Source organism: Belonocnema kinseyi, chromosome 2, assembly GCF_010883055.1.
Source record: "Belonocnema kinseyi isolate 2016_QV_RU_SX_M_011 chromosome 2, B_treatae_v1, whole genome shotgun sequence".
NCBI lineage: Eukaryota > Metazoa > Arthropoda > Insecta > Hymenoptera > Cynipidae > Belonocnema > Belonocnema kinseyi.
This window is the reverse complement of record NC_046658.1, coordinates 134,493,931-134,512,185: the sequence shown is the minus strand read 5'-3', so window position 1 is coordinate 134,512,185 and position 18,255 is coordinate 134,493,931. Positions and strand designations below refer to the sequence as shown.

Here is an 18,255-nt window from a genome sequence, read left to right as displayed (position 1 = left end):
TAAAATATTAATCTACTTTGGTGAAGAATTCGACTACGTGGGTGAAAATGAACTTTTTGTGAAAAATTCATATTTCGGTATTAAAAATTCCACTCTCTTGTAAAAAATATCATCTTTTTTAATAACGAGGCAATCTATTTGGTCGAAAAGTACACAATTTAATTAACTTTTGTCAGTTACAATTTTCATTATTTGGTTAAAAAGCTTTTTTTTCTGCCTTAAAATCAAAATGTTTGTAGAACAGGTATATTTTTGGGTAAAAAATGCAACTGAATTGTAGAAAATTTGTCTTCTTGACTTAAAAATGTAACTATTTGTTTATTACTAATCAAGTTCAGCTGGTATGAAATTAAACTTTTTTTAAAGAATCAATATGTTTTAGTTAAAAATTTCAATATTTTTTTGAAAATTTAAAGATTTTTTCGTCAGAAATTCAAATAATTGATCAAAAAGTAACTTTCTTATGAAAATTAATATTCTTTGTTTGGTTTAAAATTAATCTTGTTTGGTTAAGCATTCAAGCATTTAGCTATAATTTTACTGTTTTGATGAAAATTCATATTTGAAAGATTATTTTACATAAAAGTATTTTCATTTTTTTTAATAAAAGGCAACTTAAAAAAAATTATTTTGGTGCAGAATTAAATTATTTTGCTGAAAATTGGTTTTTTGGTCAAATTTTAACTGTCTTTAGTGTAAAATTAATAAGAAATGTTTTGCAATACAAAATAATACATTTTTATTGAAAATTAATCTTGTTTGACTAAATATTTGACTGCTTGGTTAAAAGTTGGTTAAAAAGTCATATTTTTGGCTCCAGAATAAAAATATTAGTTGAAAATTCGTCTCTTCATTACAAATTTAACTATTTAGTTGAAGATTGAGCTGTTTCTTTAAAAAATTCTTCTCATTAAAAAATTCATCCCTTTGCGTTTAAAGATCATCCTTCTTTTGTTAAAAATGCAAGTCCTTAGTTGAAAATTAATCTGTTCTGGTTAAAGGTTTAGGTACTTAAAATACTTTTCTTTCTTGATTGACAAACTTTTTGGGTTTAAATTCAACTCCTATGCAAAAATACTTCGTTTTAGTTAAAAAGTTCATCGCTTCAGAAGTAAATTTGTTCTTTTTTAAAATTTATAACAAAAATTAATTTATATTCATTTAAATAATGAAAACTGTGTTTTCTGTGTACTTTAGAATTATCAGCCTACTGTATCGTCCAATGGATTCATGCCATTAACACCGGGACCTGGCGCAGAATTTGCAACGTTCGGCGATCGTGATTTGATAATGGGACTTACATCCGTTGAAGCGTGCTTGGATTTATCGGAAGATGATTTAGAAGTAAGTGATGTTGTCAGATTGATCATCCATATGAACACGTTAGTGCTCAGAAAAAAAATTGTTTTTTGTTACACTTGTTTTTGTTGCACCTTGATTTAGAACTATTTTATAGGTCAAATAAAGCCTCTTAGTTGCAAAACAAAGATAAACCTCCCCTCCCCTCACCTTCCATACTTCATCTACCACCACTTCCTATACACCTCTTCTCATTTCTCATCACTTCCTTTACTTTTCCTTCCCAAATTTCTTCTTATTTTTCCTATTCTCTCTCCCATATTTTTTCCTTACTTTCTGCACCCACTCATTTTCCACTCTCCTATTTCCTCTCCCATAATTTTCCTTTCTTTAATTTAAAATGCAAAGCTCTTTTTTACACGCGAAAACAATACAGTATATAAAGCAATATAGATCCTTGGTACAAAGAAATAAATCCAAATTTTAAATGTTTTTTTGTTGTTGTAAATTATGTTATTTTTATTTCCGGCAAGAAATGAATCATTCACTTTATATTAAGCAACGTATGACCTTAATCACTTCGTTGACATAAACAGCACTGCACTCAATTGCAAGAATTCAATAGTAATTAAAATCGATCCGATAAATTAGCAACTACTAATCCTTTGACCACATAGGTGTGTCGTCCTTTGTTTAGTATATATTTGTGATTGAACTACATTTTCGTCCATTATCCCGCATGTGTCCATAACCCGCATGTCGCGAATCTCCGAATCAGGATTACGATCTTCTCTGATAGTATCTTCCGATTTTCAGCATGGACAGAATTGAGATAAATGATTATATCAAATTAACATTTTATCATTTTTGAGTGAACCAGATGGTACAAAAAAATTTTCATTAATTAATTTTCATTAATTAATTATTCTTCACAACATCCTGCGTACCCTGCCCTTCTGCAACTTCTTCCTCTACCAATCCCGCCTTTCCTAGCTTTAAAAGATTAAAATTTTCCTATTCCTACTTTCCTTTCTCTGTTTGACCTTCCCCTTCCTTATTCACCCCCACCACCCTGCCATCCCTCCCCTCATCTTCTGTACTTCTTTGATCCTAATTCCCGCTTACTATCCCTCCAATAACTTTTTTGCTTTTCCACTCTGCATTTTCCCTTACTTTCCCTCATATCATTTTTTTTCTCTTTTAATTAACTTACATCGCTTCTTCTGCTTCCCCTCCACTCATTTTATATCACTCCTCTTCCTTTCTCTGTCATAATTTTTCCACTTTTCATATACATCTTGTCTTCTGATTTCTCCTCGCATGCCTTAAATCACCCATTTTTATTCACTTCCCATAGTTCCACTCCACTCACTTATGTTACAGCCCCTCCCATAATTTATCTACTTTCCATCCATGCAATTCCTCTCATCCTATTTCACCGACTTCCCTTGCTCCGTCTGCTATAATTTTCTTTCTTTTCCTCTTTTCACACTATAACTACATCCTATCAACTCATTTTCCTGCATTTCTCCTACTTCTACTAACCTTATTTCTCCTCATTTTCGCGGCTTTCCCTCTCCTAATTTCTTTTCTCTCATTTTGCGTTCTCAAACTTCCCATACTTTCCCCGAACTCCCTTATTGTACAACCCCTTATCCATTTCCCCTAATTTTTTCAGCCTCACTTTACCTTCTCTAATTTTCCCTTATTGTCCTAATCCTTGCCCCAGTATTTCCTCTCTTTCTTTTCCGAAATTTCCCCGCATTTCTGCCCCTCACTTTTGCTAGTTCCTACACTCTCATTTTCTTGCATTTCTCTACTTGCACTCCTCTGATTTCTCGTCATTCCTACTACTGCCCCTTCCATAACTTATTTTCTCTTAATAACGTATTTTTAGCTTATTATTTAAACAATAATTATATAAAAGATACAGTTCTTCCTTGTTTTTGCCAGGAATTCATTAAACCAAAGTCCAATTTTGATCAATAACCCGTCAGCCTCATCCGACTGGGCTTTGATCTTCCTCCTATCTTTGAACCTTGAAAAGATAATCAAAGCAAGAGCTACTTAGTGTTATCAACTTGAAGATAGTTACAGCTAGGAGCTGATAGAAATACATTTTCATTTAGTTTCGAAAAAAGACTGCGCTTATTCATTGCATGATGTTGAAAATGTGTATTTATTTATAAAACTTTTTAAAATAATTCTCAAAAAGCAGCTATACTTAACTAATTACAAATAGGCTTTAGCTTCATTAATACTTTATACCATAACTATAATTTTCAAAGAACCAATCATTGTATGAGATAATGGATTTTGTTCTTTAATTTGTTTAAAACATCATTAACCATATTTTCCTTACTCTAACGTACTGCAAATTATTGCTAGACAGTTATGATATCGACCTCAGTTTTTCTCAAAGTAATTTGCAGATTTTGAAAGAATGTGCGTCTGAAAAGTCAGGAAAAAGAAATCGTTTATTTTGCTATTAAAAAATCTTGTCTGTTCAGAGTAAATTTTTTGCATCGATTCATTATACCAGGGTATAACGAATCGATGCTCTTAGCCCTCTTCTTATATCGCCTTATTTTCATCCCTTATTTCCCTTTACTTCCCCTCTGATGATTTTAGCTTTTTTTTCATTTCACATTTGCCATCACTCCCCGCTCCTTCATTTCTTATCACTTAATCTACGTCCTTAATTTTTCGGCAGTTCCTCAAGTTCCCTCTTCCTTACATATTTTACTCTCCCTCCCCGATTGAACCCTGATTCCTCTCTCACTGCTTCTCTTATTTAAAATCACTTCCCTTACTTACTCTGCCATAATTTTCCCTTGCTTCGCATTTCATCATTTGCTGTGCATTCCCTCATCTTAGTTCCCCTATTTCCCCTTCCCTTACTTCGCCTACTCTTTCTTCTTTAATTTTTCCTAATTTTTCCTCTACTGACTCTCCTCTTACTCCCCCTCACTTTCCCCTTATAATTTTTCTGACTTTCTATTACCTTATTTCCTCTCCTTCCCCTTACTTGCTTTTCCTCACTTACTTTCTCTATATCCCCCTTATTTCTCCTACTTTTCCATAATTATTTTTACTCATTTCTCTTACCATAATTTCCCCTGACGTCTCTCCTCCTAATAACCTTAATTCCTGTGCCTTCATTTTCCGTCACTTCCTTTACCATTATTTCCCATGATTTTTCTTATCTCACTTTGCCCACTTATCCTCACTTTATTTCCTCTACCTTCAACTCCTCTATTTTTGTTGCAATTCCCCTGTTTCTACTTCCCTTATTTCTCCTCATTTCCTCTACTCTTTATTTACCAATTCCTGATCACTCACCCTCCCCCCCCCCTTATTTCACATAGTACCCTTGCTCACTTTTTGCACAGACTCTTTCTTATTACTTTTACTGCTCCTTCCCTCAGCACCACTTCTCTCATTTCACCTCACTCTCCTACTTCCTCTCCTATAATTTCCCCTATTTTCCTAATCCATCATTCATCCTAATTTATCTCCACTCACTTCCACTATTTCCTAATCCATCATTTGCTTCCTTTCTTTCCCTTCCGTACTTCCCGCACATCCTCCTTATTTTTCTTTGTTATCCACATTTATTTTCTCTCAATTTCCCTTTCTTAATTTCTCCTGGCGTCTTTCCTCTTACTTGCGCTAATTATCCTCCCATTGTTTTCCCTCACTAAACCGATCATTATTTTCTATGATATCTCTTCTCTTACTATGCTTATTTTTTCTCCCCTCATTTCCCTAACATTCCCTCCTTTTATTTCCCTTTACTTTCTACACCTAATCTTTCCTACTCCCCATCTCTTCATTCCCATCACTTCGCCTACTTATTATCCCATACTTTTCCTTCCTCTCTTTCTCACTTCCCCTACATCCACTACCGTAATTTCCCTTGACTTATCCAACATGGAAAAACGTTCGGTGGGTGGATAGACACATAATCGAAACTATAAGAGTTTCTGCCCAAGGGTACAAACATTAAACATTTAATTTTTTTATAACACATGCATCATTTTAGCCCTTTTTAACGTCTATGAAGTGGGGCTAAAGCTCTACTTTTTATGCCCTAGGGAGTAAAAAGTGACTTTAGAGGTGAATAATGGAAATTATACATCTATGCACTCGCATTTTACGGTTATTAGCCCACTTAGCGTGAAAACTGTAAGGAAATTTTATTTGTAGAGAATAGAATATTGCGGTAAACTATAAAAAGTTACCATATACATATAATTGATCAAATTACCGTCAATTACCAAAAATATCCAAAAAATTACAAACATTTTTATATCTTAAGTTACCAGAAATGACCTGTAACATTGCCATAAATTTCCAAAAATTTTCATAAATTTTCGGAAATTTAAAAAAATGTTTAAAATTGGATTTTGGACCATAAATGACTGTAACTTACTGGAAATTTGTTAACATTTTTCAATTAAATATGAGGCGAAATATATTAAGTTACTATAAGTCACCCTTAAAATTACCATAAATGCCCGAAACTTTCCGAAAATTTATTTTAAAAATTCAATTCAATTTTGGATGATGTATGGTAAGTTACCATAAATTACCAAATAATTTCATAAATTTTTGCAACTTTATAAAACTTTTTAAAATTGAATTTTGGATAATTTATGGTAATTTAATATAATGACCTTAAAATCACCAAAAATAACCAGAAATTTCTATAAATTTCCGGAAATTTATAGACATTTTTTACTTGAATTTCGGGCAATTTATCTCCTGTTGCCATAAATTACCCGTAATATAACCATACATTTCTGGAATTTAATAAACATGTTAAAAATTTAATTTTGACCGACAATTTTCGGAAATGTATAGACATTTTTACATTCCCATCATTTATGATTGAGAAAGTATTAGAATTGTCCGAAATTTGACACCACAGTTTTTCAACCGATTTTCACGTTTTGAGACCCCCTCACTCCGAAAATCAATTTTTCACAATTGCGCCTGTCTGTCTGTCCATCCGACCGTCCGTCGGTGAACAGGATAACTCTCGTAAAAATAAAGGGATTATATCCATCTTTAGCACACTTTTTTAGGTCCTAGAAGAAAGGACGAGTTCATTAACCAGCCATTTTTTATAAGAATTCCAAAAGTTAGAGCATTTTCAAAATTTTTCATATAACTGTTTAATATTTGCAATTTTTAAGTACAGCTATTTGCAGTACTTAGAAAGCCAAACAATTTATCTAATGACTTTTTTCGAAAAAATGCAAATTATCTGAGTTATAGCATTTATAAGATTTAAACAGTCAATCAAACATGAAAAGTTTAAGCCAAAATAAAGCACGATATAAAAAAAAGGCAAGAGAAGAAAAAAGTTGCTTTTCGAAAGCTTTACAAGATAATCATAAAACTTTTGGCAATTTCCTGACAAATCGAAAATTCAAATTTTGATTTGACAAAAAATAATGGAAAATAAAAAATTCGATTTTGTTGTCAAACTATGCAGGATACGAGAAAGGATGAATAACAAAATAACATTGAAAATAAAAAATTATATTTTTGGTGAAACGATACAAGTTACATTCTCACCATTTATAATTGAAAAACTATTAGAATTGTCCGAAGTTTGACACCACGACATTCTAATTCATGCGTCCTTTATTCGAAGTCTAATATGGGCTGAATTCATGTTAAAAGCACACACTCGTTGAAAATAGTACATTATGCAACAAGATGTGAAAGGAGCAGATTTTTTTCCGGGGGTCTACTTTCGTCTCGTGTTGCATATAGTATTTTATTCCAATTTCGACCGTGGCCTCCTCTTGGTCCTGAAAAGCGGGTCCAACGTATTTTTCTATAGCTTTGTACGCGCTTCGAATTTTGATCAAATAATTTGTACTTTCACGCCGCAAATTTTACTTTTTCCCGCTAATTTTATTTTCGCGCCGCAAATTTTACTTTCGCCCCGCTGATTTCACTTTCGCCCCGCTGATTTTACTTTCGCCCCGCTAATTTTACTTTCGCCCCGCTGTTTTACTTTCGCCCCGCTAATTTTACTTTCGCCCCGCTAATTTTACTTTCGCCCTGCTAATTTTACTTTCACCCTGCAAATTTTACTTTTGCCCCGCAAATTCGGTTGTCTGGAAATATATGCTACTTTCGCCCCTATTTTTACGAGTAAAAGGTGGCTATTTCGGTCTAGTGTGGAATAAACTCCCTTTTCTTTAGAAAAGAGGGTTTTATTGTTTAGAAGAACATCAGGTTTTTAAATATTATTAAAAATGATTGAAGAGAGTTTTTTTTCTGTGTAGAATGGTTTCAACGAGACAAGGCGGGATCGAATCCTTCGCACTTACGTTCGAAATTCGTATCGCTACCACCTACACGAGATTTACTCGACTCTTCGAAACGAGTATACTGATTGGGAAAGAGGCGAACAGAGTCCCTTGGCTATTTGCGAAGGACTCCTTTCGCTTCTTGGAGATGGTCAGGTGTCAGCTCCTCTTTTGAGACTGGCTCTTCTTCACTCGGCCTCAGGTGGGCGCGGATATTTTCTTCATTTCCAACCTGGCGATCAACCAAGTCGGAGGGGCGAGGAAATACCGTATCTCCTGGGAATCCCGCTTCTCAGGGGCGATTCGTCCAATGTAATCGCCAGCAACTACACTCTGGTTGACGAAAATCTGTCGAGGTTGCTTGTACACTATCTTTCCAACTTTATACGACGCGGGTAAGTGCCCTCCAGCTATTTCTCTCTTCTGAAAAAGAGACCTCAAAGGATTTAAAAAGACTTTAAGTGAAATTATGATTTCTCAAGAGATTTTTAATGATTTCAGAGTTTGAAGGGATTTAAAAAAAATGCAGAAAATTTTTAAGATTTTCAAAGACTTTTTAAAGAATCCAAAAAAATTTTACAAGCGTTTAAAGAGATTTTATTAGCTTTTATGGCAGTCTAAGTGATCTTAAAGAATGTCGAGCGAGTTACAGAAAAGTTATTAAAAAATATTTCAATGAATTTGAAGAGTTTACAAGCGATGTAAATTTATAAGGAGCCTAAGAAAACTTGAAGGACTTCAAAAGATTTTAATTAATTTTAGTCAATTTTACAATTTTTTTAATGATTTCAAAGGATTTTAAGGAATAAGTAGGGATTTCACGAAATTTTAAAGTTTATTTTTATAGGATTCTAAAATGTTTCTATAAGTTTTAGTGATTTTAAAGAATGCTAAACGATTAATTGAAAAGTTATTCAAAAATATTTCAAGTTATTTAAAAAAAATTCCAAAAATTTTAAGGATTTTTAATAGATTTAAAGGGATTTAAGAACATTCTGAAGATTTTAAGTGCTTAAAATACATGTTAGTCAATTTCGAGATACTTCGAAAGATTTTAATTGATCGAACCAAAGAGGCCAGAAAATTCACTAAATAGATCAAGTTAAGAATCTTTAATAACAAAAAATGCTTAACGTCTCAATCATACTAGATGGAAAATCATTTTTTCAAATTTACAATAAAATTTTTTTTTAAAGAGATCAGAATAAGAATCTTAATTAAAGAAAATAACGCTAACAGTAGCTAGATGTTATGAATATAAGTAATTATTTAAAATAAATATCTTATATCATCAGCGAATGGTACTTTATCGACAGTAAATAACCCTAAAAAAATCAGAATTTCTGTGGTTCGATTCCCAGTGGAGCAAAAGAGAAAGACCCCTTTTCAAGAAAAGATTTTATTTTTAATTTAAAAAAATAATTTTATATTTAGTCTAATTGAGACGTTAAGCATTTTTTGTCATTGAAGATTCTTAACTTGATCGATATTGTGTATTTTCTGCCTCTATGGTTTTGGAGGGTTATTGACTGTCCATAAAGTAGCATTCGCGGATGATATAACAGATTTATTTCAAAGGATATAAAAAAAGAATTCGGAGAAGTTTAAGGATTTGTAAGAAGCCTCACCAGATTTCTAAGAAGGATCAAAGTCTTTCAAAATTTTTATTTTCTCCTCGTACCTTTTAAAGTATTTTAAAGGTTTTGAAATTCAACCATTTTGTTGAATATTAATCTATTCTGCTGGGAGTTCGTGTGTTTTTGTAGAAAATTAATTTTCTTGCTCGAAAATGTATTCTTTTCGTTGAAAATTAAACTACTTGGTAAAAACTTATTTTGTTCGGTTCAAAACTGAACTAGTTGGTTGAAAGTTGAACTCGTTTGTTAAAAATTAATATTTTTCAAGATTCACCTTTTTCGCTTGAAATTTTTTCTTCTTCTGAAAATTCTTTTTTCTTCTGAAAATAATTTTTTTGTCTGAAAGTTGCTAAAGTAATTTTGTTCTAAGACAATACGCACAATATCGCTAAATATTTTGAAAAAAGTTGTATAGTTCATCAAGTTACACATTTTTTGATTCAAAAATTTTTATTTGCGAGTGATAGCATTCGCAAAAATTAGTGATACATCGATTTTTCTGAAAAAGACCCTTATAAATCAAGTTTTTTTACGTTTAGCTCAGCCAATACACAAAATTTCGGAAAATATTTTTAATAAAAGTTGTAGGTCGCATTAATATGCACATTTTTTGTTTTGCACATTTTTTCCCGCCCACACAGGAACTGGAAAAGGGGTAGGGATTTAACCAATATTATTTCTGTGACCAGCCAGAGGTTTGCCCCCCCCCCGGGACTTGGGAAAGTGGTAGGCGTTTGAACAACATTATTTCAGTGACCAGTCAGAGGGGTGTCTCCCCCCCCCCCTTCTCCCACTGGACCTGTGAAATAATTAGGGGTTTGAACAAAATTATTACTTTGACTAGTCAGAGGGGTGCCTTCCCGCCCCTATTATACGTAAAAAAGGGGGAGGCGTTTGACTATCATTATTTCTGTGGCCATTTACAGAGGTGGCTTCCCGCCCCCCACATGACCTGGTAAAGGGGTAGGGATTTTTGACCAATATTATTTCTGTACCAGTCGAAGGGGTGCCTTCCGCCCCCTCTGATTTCGGCACCCCTCTGACTGGTCACAGAATCATATTGGTTACACCCCTACCCTTTTTCCAGGTCCTGTCGGTGCGGAAAAAAATGTTCAAAACAAATATGTGCATATTAATGAGATCTATAACATTTATTTAAAATATTTTGCGAAATTTTGTGTATTGGCTGAGCTAAACGCCAAAACCTTGATATTTATGGGGTTTTCAAAAAATAAAAATCGATGTATCACTTATTATTGCGAAAACTCACTCACAGCAAAAAATATTCGAAACAAAAAAATATAAGTACTTCAATGGAAGCTACAGTTTTTGTCAACATCATTTTGTGAAATTTTGCATATTCATGGTTTTTTCATGGTTTCATCTTTGAAAATTTCTTGCAAATACTAAAATCTTTTAAAATTATTTTTAAATAATTCAAAAAGGAAGCATTCAAATTCCATCAAGTCACTATAGTAATTCCTTAAAAGCTCTTGAATTTCTAAAAAATTCTGTAAGAATTCTTGGAAGTCATTAAATCGTTCCGACTTTTTTTATCCCTTCAACTTATTTAAAATCATCGGAAATGTTTCAAAATTGAGTACAAGTAACAAAAATCCTTCATATTTTCTTAAATTTCTTAAAATATTTAAAAAGAATTACATCCCTTGAAACCTATTCAAATTCATTGAAATCTTTTTAAATAATTTTTCAGTAACTCGCCTAAAAATTTTTTAAATGATTTAAACTTCCTTAAAATCTTATAAAATCTCTTGAAAATCCTTAAAACTTTTTGGTTTCTAAAAAAAAACTTTGAAATTTCTTCTTAATCATTCCATTTTTCTGCATTCTTTTAAAATTCGTTTTAACTCTTTGTACGGCACAAAATAATTTTTCGTGATGGATTGTCTGATAGAAAACTTTTCCAATTGCCAACAATAATGAAAAAATGGCTTTTCTATCTTAAAAGCAAAGCTATGTCACGATTTTTCACTCAATTTCCCCCAAATTAATTAATTTTAGTCAAACTGCTATCTTAACAAAGATTTTGAAGTTACCGACGAGTGTGATGTAATTTTAGAATGTTTTATATTCGATCCGCCATGTTTGATGTTCGATGTTTTAATTTTGATTTGAAATTTTCCACCAATAAATCTGCCGACTATCAATTTTTCGGTGCAATCATTTTTGGTTCACGTTCTTTCTTTGCCATATTGGATCCGCCATCTTGATTTTTTTATTCTAAATTTTAAATTAACGACACGTGAAGTCCCAGGGTAGCAAGTTTTAGTCAATTATATTTTTTTTACAAATTCGATTCACGATATTCGATCCCCAATTTTAGATTATGTCACTTTGCCTTTGGATTTGAAATCAGCTACACAAGAGAACCCCGAGAAGAAATTTGTAGTTAAACCTTCTTTTTTAATTCTGATCCGCCATATGTGTGACCTGGAAACCTACTCAGAAGCAATTTTTAGTCAACTCGGGTTTGTTTTACAATATTATTCTCCCATATTGAATTTAACATTTAAAATTTTTTACTTTTAATTTAAAATAAACGAGCCGAAAAACCCAAGAGTATGAAATTTTACTCGAATCAGTAGCTTTTTATAATTCTGATCCGCGAGATTGGATCCTACATTTCAAATTCAGCAGTTTTTACTTTTGTCATTAAATCCGCAAATCCCCTCCCCCTTTCAAGAGAATCAGTTTTTAGTCAAATATTTTTTTGTTTTGACGTTTTTGTTAGACATATTAAATCCGTTATTTTAAAATTTTGATCATCGATTTGGAATCAGATCCCCCGAAAATCCCTGAGTAAACATTTTTTGACGAATTTTTTTAAATCTAAAAATATTTTCCGCCATATTGTATCCACTATTTAGGATTTTCACCTATATTTATTTACATGTCATTAGACTTTCTTTACCCCGCTATCTTCTTCACTGGATGACTTTAATGTGCCTTAATCCCTAAACATCCGCTATCTTCCTCACTGGCTGACCAAAGTCTGCCTAACCCTCCTAGCTTTCCGCTACCATCCTCACGGGCTGACCAAACTCCGTCCAAGCCCACGAACTGTCCGCTACCTTCCTCACTGGCTGACTAAACTCTGCATAACCCTCCTAACTTTCTGCCACCTTCCTAACTCGCTGACCAAAATCTGTCTAACCCGACTAACTATCCGCTACCTTCCTCATTAGTTGGCCAAATTCTATCCAACCCCACTAACTGTCCGCTACCTTCTTCACTGGCTGACCAAACTCTGCCTAACCCTCTTAACTTTCTTCTACCTTCCTCACTGGGTGACCAAACTCTGTTTGACCCCACTTACTGTCCGCTAACTTCCTCACTGGATGACTTAAATATGCCTTAATCCCCTAAATGTCTGCTCCCTTCCTCAATATCTGAAAAAACTCTTTCTAACTCCCCTAAACATCCACTACCTTCCTCACTGACTGACCAAAGTCTGCCTAACCCTCCTAACTTTCCGCTATCATCCTCACGGGCTAACCAGACTCTGTCCAACCACACGAACTGTCCGCTGACTTTCTCACTAGCTGGTTAAATTTTGTTTTACCCCCCTAACTATCCGCTACCTTCCTCACTGGCTGACCAAACTCTGCCTAACCCTCCTAACTTTCCGCTACCTTCCTAACTCGCTGACCAAAATCTCTTTAACCCGACTAACTATCCGCTAAATTCCTCACTAGCTGGCTAAATTCTGCCTTACCCCACTAACTGTCCGCTACTTTTCTCATTAGCTGATCAAACTCTGCCTGACTCTCCAAAATTTCCTCTACCTTCCTTACTGGGTGACAAAACTCTATTGGACCCCACTAAGTGTCCGCTACCTTCCTCATTGGAAGACTAAAATCTGCCAAAATCCACTAACTGTCCGCTACCTTTCTTTCTCGTTGACAAAACTCTGCCGTATTCTCTTAACTTTCTTCTACCTACCTCACTGACTAACCAAACTCTGTCTGGCCCCACTAACTGTCCGCTAACTTCCTCACTAGCTGGCCAAATTTAGTTTAACTGCACTAACTGTCCGCTACCTTCCTTACTGGCTGACAAAACTCTGTCATATCTCCCTAAATATCCGTGCAGGCTCTCTAGTCATAGTCCAGGCATTACGTCGGGAAAAAGGAGTGAAATTCCCGATAAAATCGGGTTTACAATTTTTTGTTAAAAACGCTTTATTAAGGGATCCTGTTTAACATGTTGAAAATATCACCACGAATACGAGGAAGAACCACTTTTTTAGTGTGTTTTTTAACATTTTCAAAAATCACGTTTGAAATGTCCCCACGCTTTAGGATTTTCACTGAAAAATCTCTAAGTTTCAAGAGCACTGTGTACTTCAGTGGAAGCTTCTAATGTGTCCCCTAAGGGTTTACATTTTTCTTACACCTTCTTTATTCCTTTACACACCATCCACACACTTACTTGGTGGTGGAAGGGGGACCTACAGTTTAAGGTGGGTTCCGAACCACCAAGAGCAACAGCCTTAAGTACTTAGAGAAAACCTCTTTCTCTAGAGGTACCGGTCCCACGACCTGTACCACGGCCTGTTTTAAGAGGCAAAAAATTGGAATTTAGTTTTTTCAAAATAAATTGTGTCAGGCTTAGTTTCCGTTGATAATTCCAGGGGATGAAATAGAGTATACAAAAATCTGCGTACATCTAAAAAAACTCTTAGTCCTATCAGTTTATGAATTGAGAGGTCCCAAAAATTCCATTTATTTGGGCATTTTTTACCAAAACCGGAAAAGCTTTCTTTCTTGAAAATACCTCCTTTCCTGCTCAATTTAAACTAAGTTAAAAAAAAGTGTCCTAACCCTAATAGGAGACGTAAAAATTTTACGTGTGTGCAATGCATTGTTAATGCATATTAGGTATTTTTCATTTATAAACTCATAATTGTTTATAACAATATCTTGTCTTAACCACTTTTAAGTACTTTTTTAGTACCTTTGTGGCAAAAAAGTGATTGTAATATATTGAAAATGTGGTCTTTATTTTTCATCAATACACAAATCATTTTTAAAAATAATCGTTTATAACAATATCTTGGCTTCACCACTTTTCAGTACTTTTTTGGCAAAATGGGATTGTGATTAATTGAAAATGTGATATTTATTTTTTTTATCAATAAACAAATAATATTTTATAATCATTGTCAATAACAATATCTTGTCACAACCACTTTTGATTACATTTTTATTACTTTTGTGGCAAAAATGTGATTGTAATTGATTGGAAATGTGTAATATGTTCTTTTCATTGATATAAAAAATAGTTTTTAAAATAATTTTTTGAGTTTTGATTTCTATTAAAAGTAATATGTTTAATTATTTATTTGTAATTTAAAAAATTTTCAAATTACATTTTATATGTAATAACTTTCATGTAATCAGTTGCTCACTTATTTTTTATGTAATAAATGGTCGCAGCATATTTTTTACAATTTACCGAAAAAATATTTGTTCACTGATAAAAAAATAAAGATCACATTTTCAATCAATTACAATCATTTTTTGCCACAAAAATACTGAAAAAGTACTCAAAATTTTTTGAAACAAGATATTGTTATGACAAAATTATTATCAAACATTATTTGTTTATTGCCAAAAAAAAAAGAATCACATTTTCAATCGATTACAATCACTTTTTACCACAAAAGTACTCAAAAGTGGTTGAGACAAGATATTGTTAGAAAAAATTATATTATAAGTCATTTGTTCATTGATAAAAAATAAAGATCACCACTCACTTTTTTGCCATAAAAGTACTAAAAAGTACTCAAAAGTGTTTAAGACAAGATATTGTTATTAACATTTTTTTAAATTAATAACAAAAGACGTATTATGCATTAACAATAAATTGTACACAATGACTTGGAACAAAAATGCCGAAATATGGTCGTAGTTCTACTTTACGGTACGCTCAGGTGCTTCTATGCAGGAAGAGTCCATTTTCCAATGTCTTTTTTTGCAACCTATGAGGGCTAGGAAACTTTTTTTAAACTTAAGCTAAATTGACCTTCCTTTTATTTTTATAATATAAATTTTGCATATGTTTGTATACTTTACTTCATTCTCTGGCAACATTAACCCAACTAAACCTGACACGATTTATTAAGAAAAAAACTAAAATCTATTTTTTAGCCCCTAAAAACAGGCAAGAACGGTCAAATTTGAGGGGCCTTAACTTATGACCTGTTAGAGCTAAAACATTGTTTTTATTTTGTTTACAGAAAATTGAGTCTACTTTCACTCATCTGCCCAACACTTTTTCGTAAAGTAATTAAGTACAAAGTTACACAGTGGTTTTTGAAACTTAGCGATTTTTCGCTAAAACTCGAAAAAAGTAGGAACTTTTCAAAGATCCATAACTCGGGATCTATTAAAGCTAGCGCATAATTTTTTGTACAAAATTGTCTCAAAATTTTGTTCTCTTTCTTCGAAAAAACCGGTTCCCCCTCGTTTTCGTGGTAACATTTTTAATATCACATAGAACCCCTTAATGAAGCGTTTTATCAACAAAATTGTAGACTCGATTTTTTCGTGCTTTAAAATTTATAATTTAAGGATATGCATTTTTTTACATAACTGTAAGATTAATCTTTAGCTAAATTAAATGAATTTAAATATACTTAATAAGAATTATAAGCTACTTAGGCTTTATTTAACATTTTTAACATTTAAAGATTTTTTATTTTCGTTAATTATTATCGTTAATTAATACGAAATTTTCAATTAAGATTAAATAAGGCAGTTTCATTTAAATCAATTAAACAGCAAACCTAATATATAAATTAACATAATGTGAAATGGTGAAAAACGATACAAAAAAATCAGAAAAAACGTTATATATTTGGAAGGGGAAGTCCAAAATTACTGGAAAATTGCATTACGTAATATATGGACGACCACGCATTTGTTGTATGAATTGTTCATTCTTTCATATTTCTATTCTTTAATTATCAATTAGACATCTTAGTTGAATATTTCATTTATTTGTTTAAATTATAGTGATTATATTAGGCGTTAAATGCTTTACGGTCTTTCCTTAATTCTTGCTACTTCCCTAAATTCCCGAAATCTCTCTAAATGTCCGCTACCTCCCTAAATGCCCGCTACTTATTCGTATTCTCTGGAAAACCTCCACAAATACCCGTCAGTGCCAAAATGTAACAAAATATTTCAATTTAAAGATCAAATTTGATCACAATAAGTACAGGATTGGTTTTTATCTAAAATAAAAATAAAATATTACTTTAAATATTATATTGAATTGAAAAGTTCATATAAGTTATTTAAACTTTTTAAAGCATTGTTATAATTTATGTATGAAGTGTTTTTTATGAATTTTTATGTCAGATTAAATTAGAAAGTTTGTTATCAATTATTCAAGAATTTCACCTATATCCAAATAAAAATATGAATAAATTTATGCAACAAAAATACTTTGATTTGACGAAATATCTATTCGTTTAGATTTCCGTTATTTATTCACTAAAATTTAGATAAGTGAACTTACCTACTAATAAAAGTTCCCACAATTGCAATAACGAGTCATGAATAAGATTTATGTAATCTGAATATTTCACTTGAATTTAAACAATAACTTTTATTGTGTACAACTAAGTACAATGGTATAATTTTTTTAAAAAGTAAAATGTTCAACGAACAAAAAACTAATTGTTACCAGATAATTAGTTAAATTTTCAACGTAAGAAGATAAATTATTGACGAAAAATGTAGTAGCTAATATATCTTTATAAAAAGTAGTTTTTATTTTGATTACACAATTGTTTAGTTCATTGAAAAGGCAAACTTTCAACTATATATGTGAATTGTCAACTAAAAAAGATAAATTATCAATTAGAACTGAAATTGATGAATTTTGGTTTCGAAAATTTATTTTTATCCAAAAAATTAGTCGCGATTGAATTTCGTATTACATTTTAGACTTTGGTAAATGGCGTTCAGCCGGGGTGAGGTAATCGGCCCTTACAAAATTTTTGATTGATTCCTCCGCATCAATATTTTAAACCATCGGGAAGGGAGAAAAACGATGAGTGTGCAAATCAGGCTGACTGAGAAAAATGACATTAAAGCTCTAAACTAAAAGTATAGTTGTGATTTTATTTTTGAACTGACATGGAGCTAAAGTATCAGAAGCCACGGCATATATTTTTATCTAATTAAATAAGTCGAAGAAGTTTTTTTTTATTAAATTTGTCCAACTATGTGAAGGGAAATCGAAATAAGTAATAAATTCATAAAATTAATCACATTTTATTATTAAAAATCTTTTAAAACAGGAGAGATAGAAGGCAATATATCAGAAACAGGGTGCGTTTCTGTAGACCGCACGACCATTCTTCGATACTAATTGGTCACGTTTTTTTCAAGTAAGGGATAATCGGGACGTAAAATTTCTCTGGGCCAAAAATATAAAATTGTGACCCTACCGTGGACGTGCGGTCTCATGGACTTCCTATGAGTTTCCAATTAATATAACTTAATAATTACACGCAGGACCACACTTTGTCCACTAGGTTGGTCCAAAAATGCATTACAATTTTTTTTCTAATTTTTATGTATATTGCCCGGAAATTTGTTCGAATTTGCAAAAAATAGGAGAATTTTTTTTTGTTAAAAAAAAAAGATGTCGCTTCAAAATCAACCATAGAATTCCAATTAAATATTACTTTTTAAATATCATCCCTATAAATCTGTTTTATAGGGTTCCGAAAAAACCCCATGAGTGTAAAAAAAGTCTGGCGAATTTTGGATGCTCATTTTGATATTTTTGCAGTTTTTTCAATACAAACGATTTCTAACAAACATTACTATTTAATAAAATATTAATATTGTTAATAATTTTTTCTTTTATTAATGCTAGAAATTTCGTTATTTTGTTAAATATTGAAATTTTTGTGTAATTTTTAGTTGGAGTTAATGAATATATAC

At 32.2% G+C, this 18,255-nt stretch overlaps 1 protein-coding gene across 2 annotated transcripts in view; it reads left to right on the top strand.

Annotated features, from left to right (window-relative positions):
• The window catches only part of LOC117167950 (neuroligin-1-like), a 183,909-nt gene that overhangs the window by 149,591 nt on the left and 16,063 nt on the right, over positions 1-18,255 (top strand). For both annotated transcript variants that reach the window (XM_033353215.1, XM_033353214.1), the window contains exons 6-7: positions 1,198-1,344; positions 7,608-8,026. In XM_033353215.1, the coding sequence (XP_033209106.1) occupies positions 1,198-1,344; positions 7,608-8,026 (566 nt within the window). The remainder of the gene's footprint in view (positions 1-1,197; positions 1,345-7,607; positions 8,027-18,255) is intronic.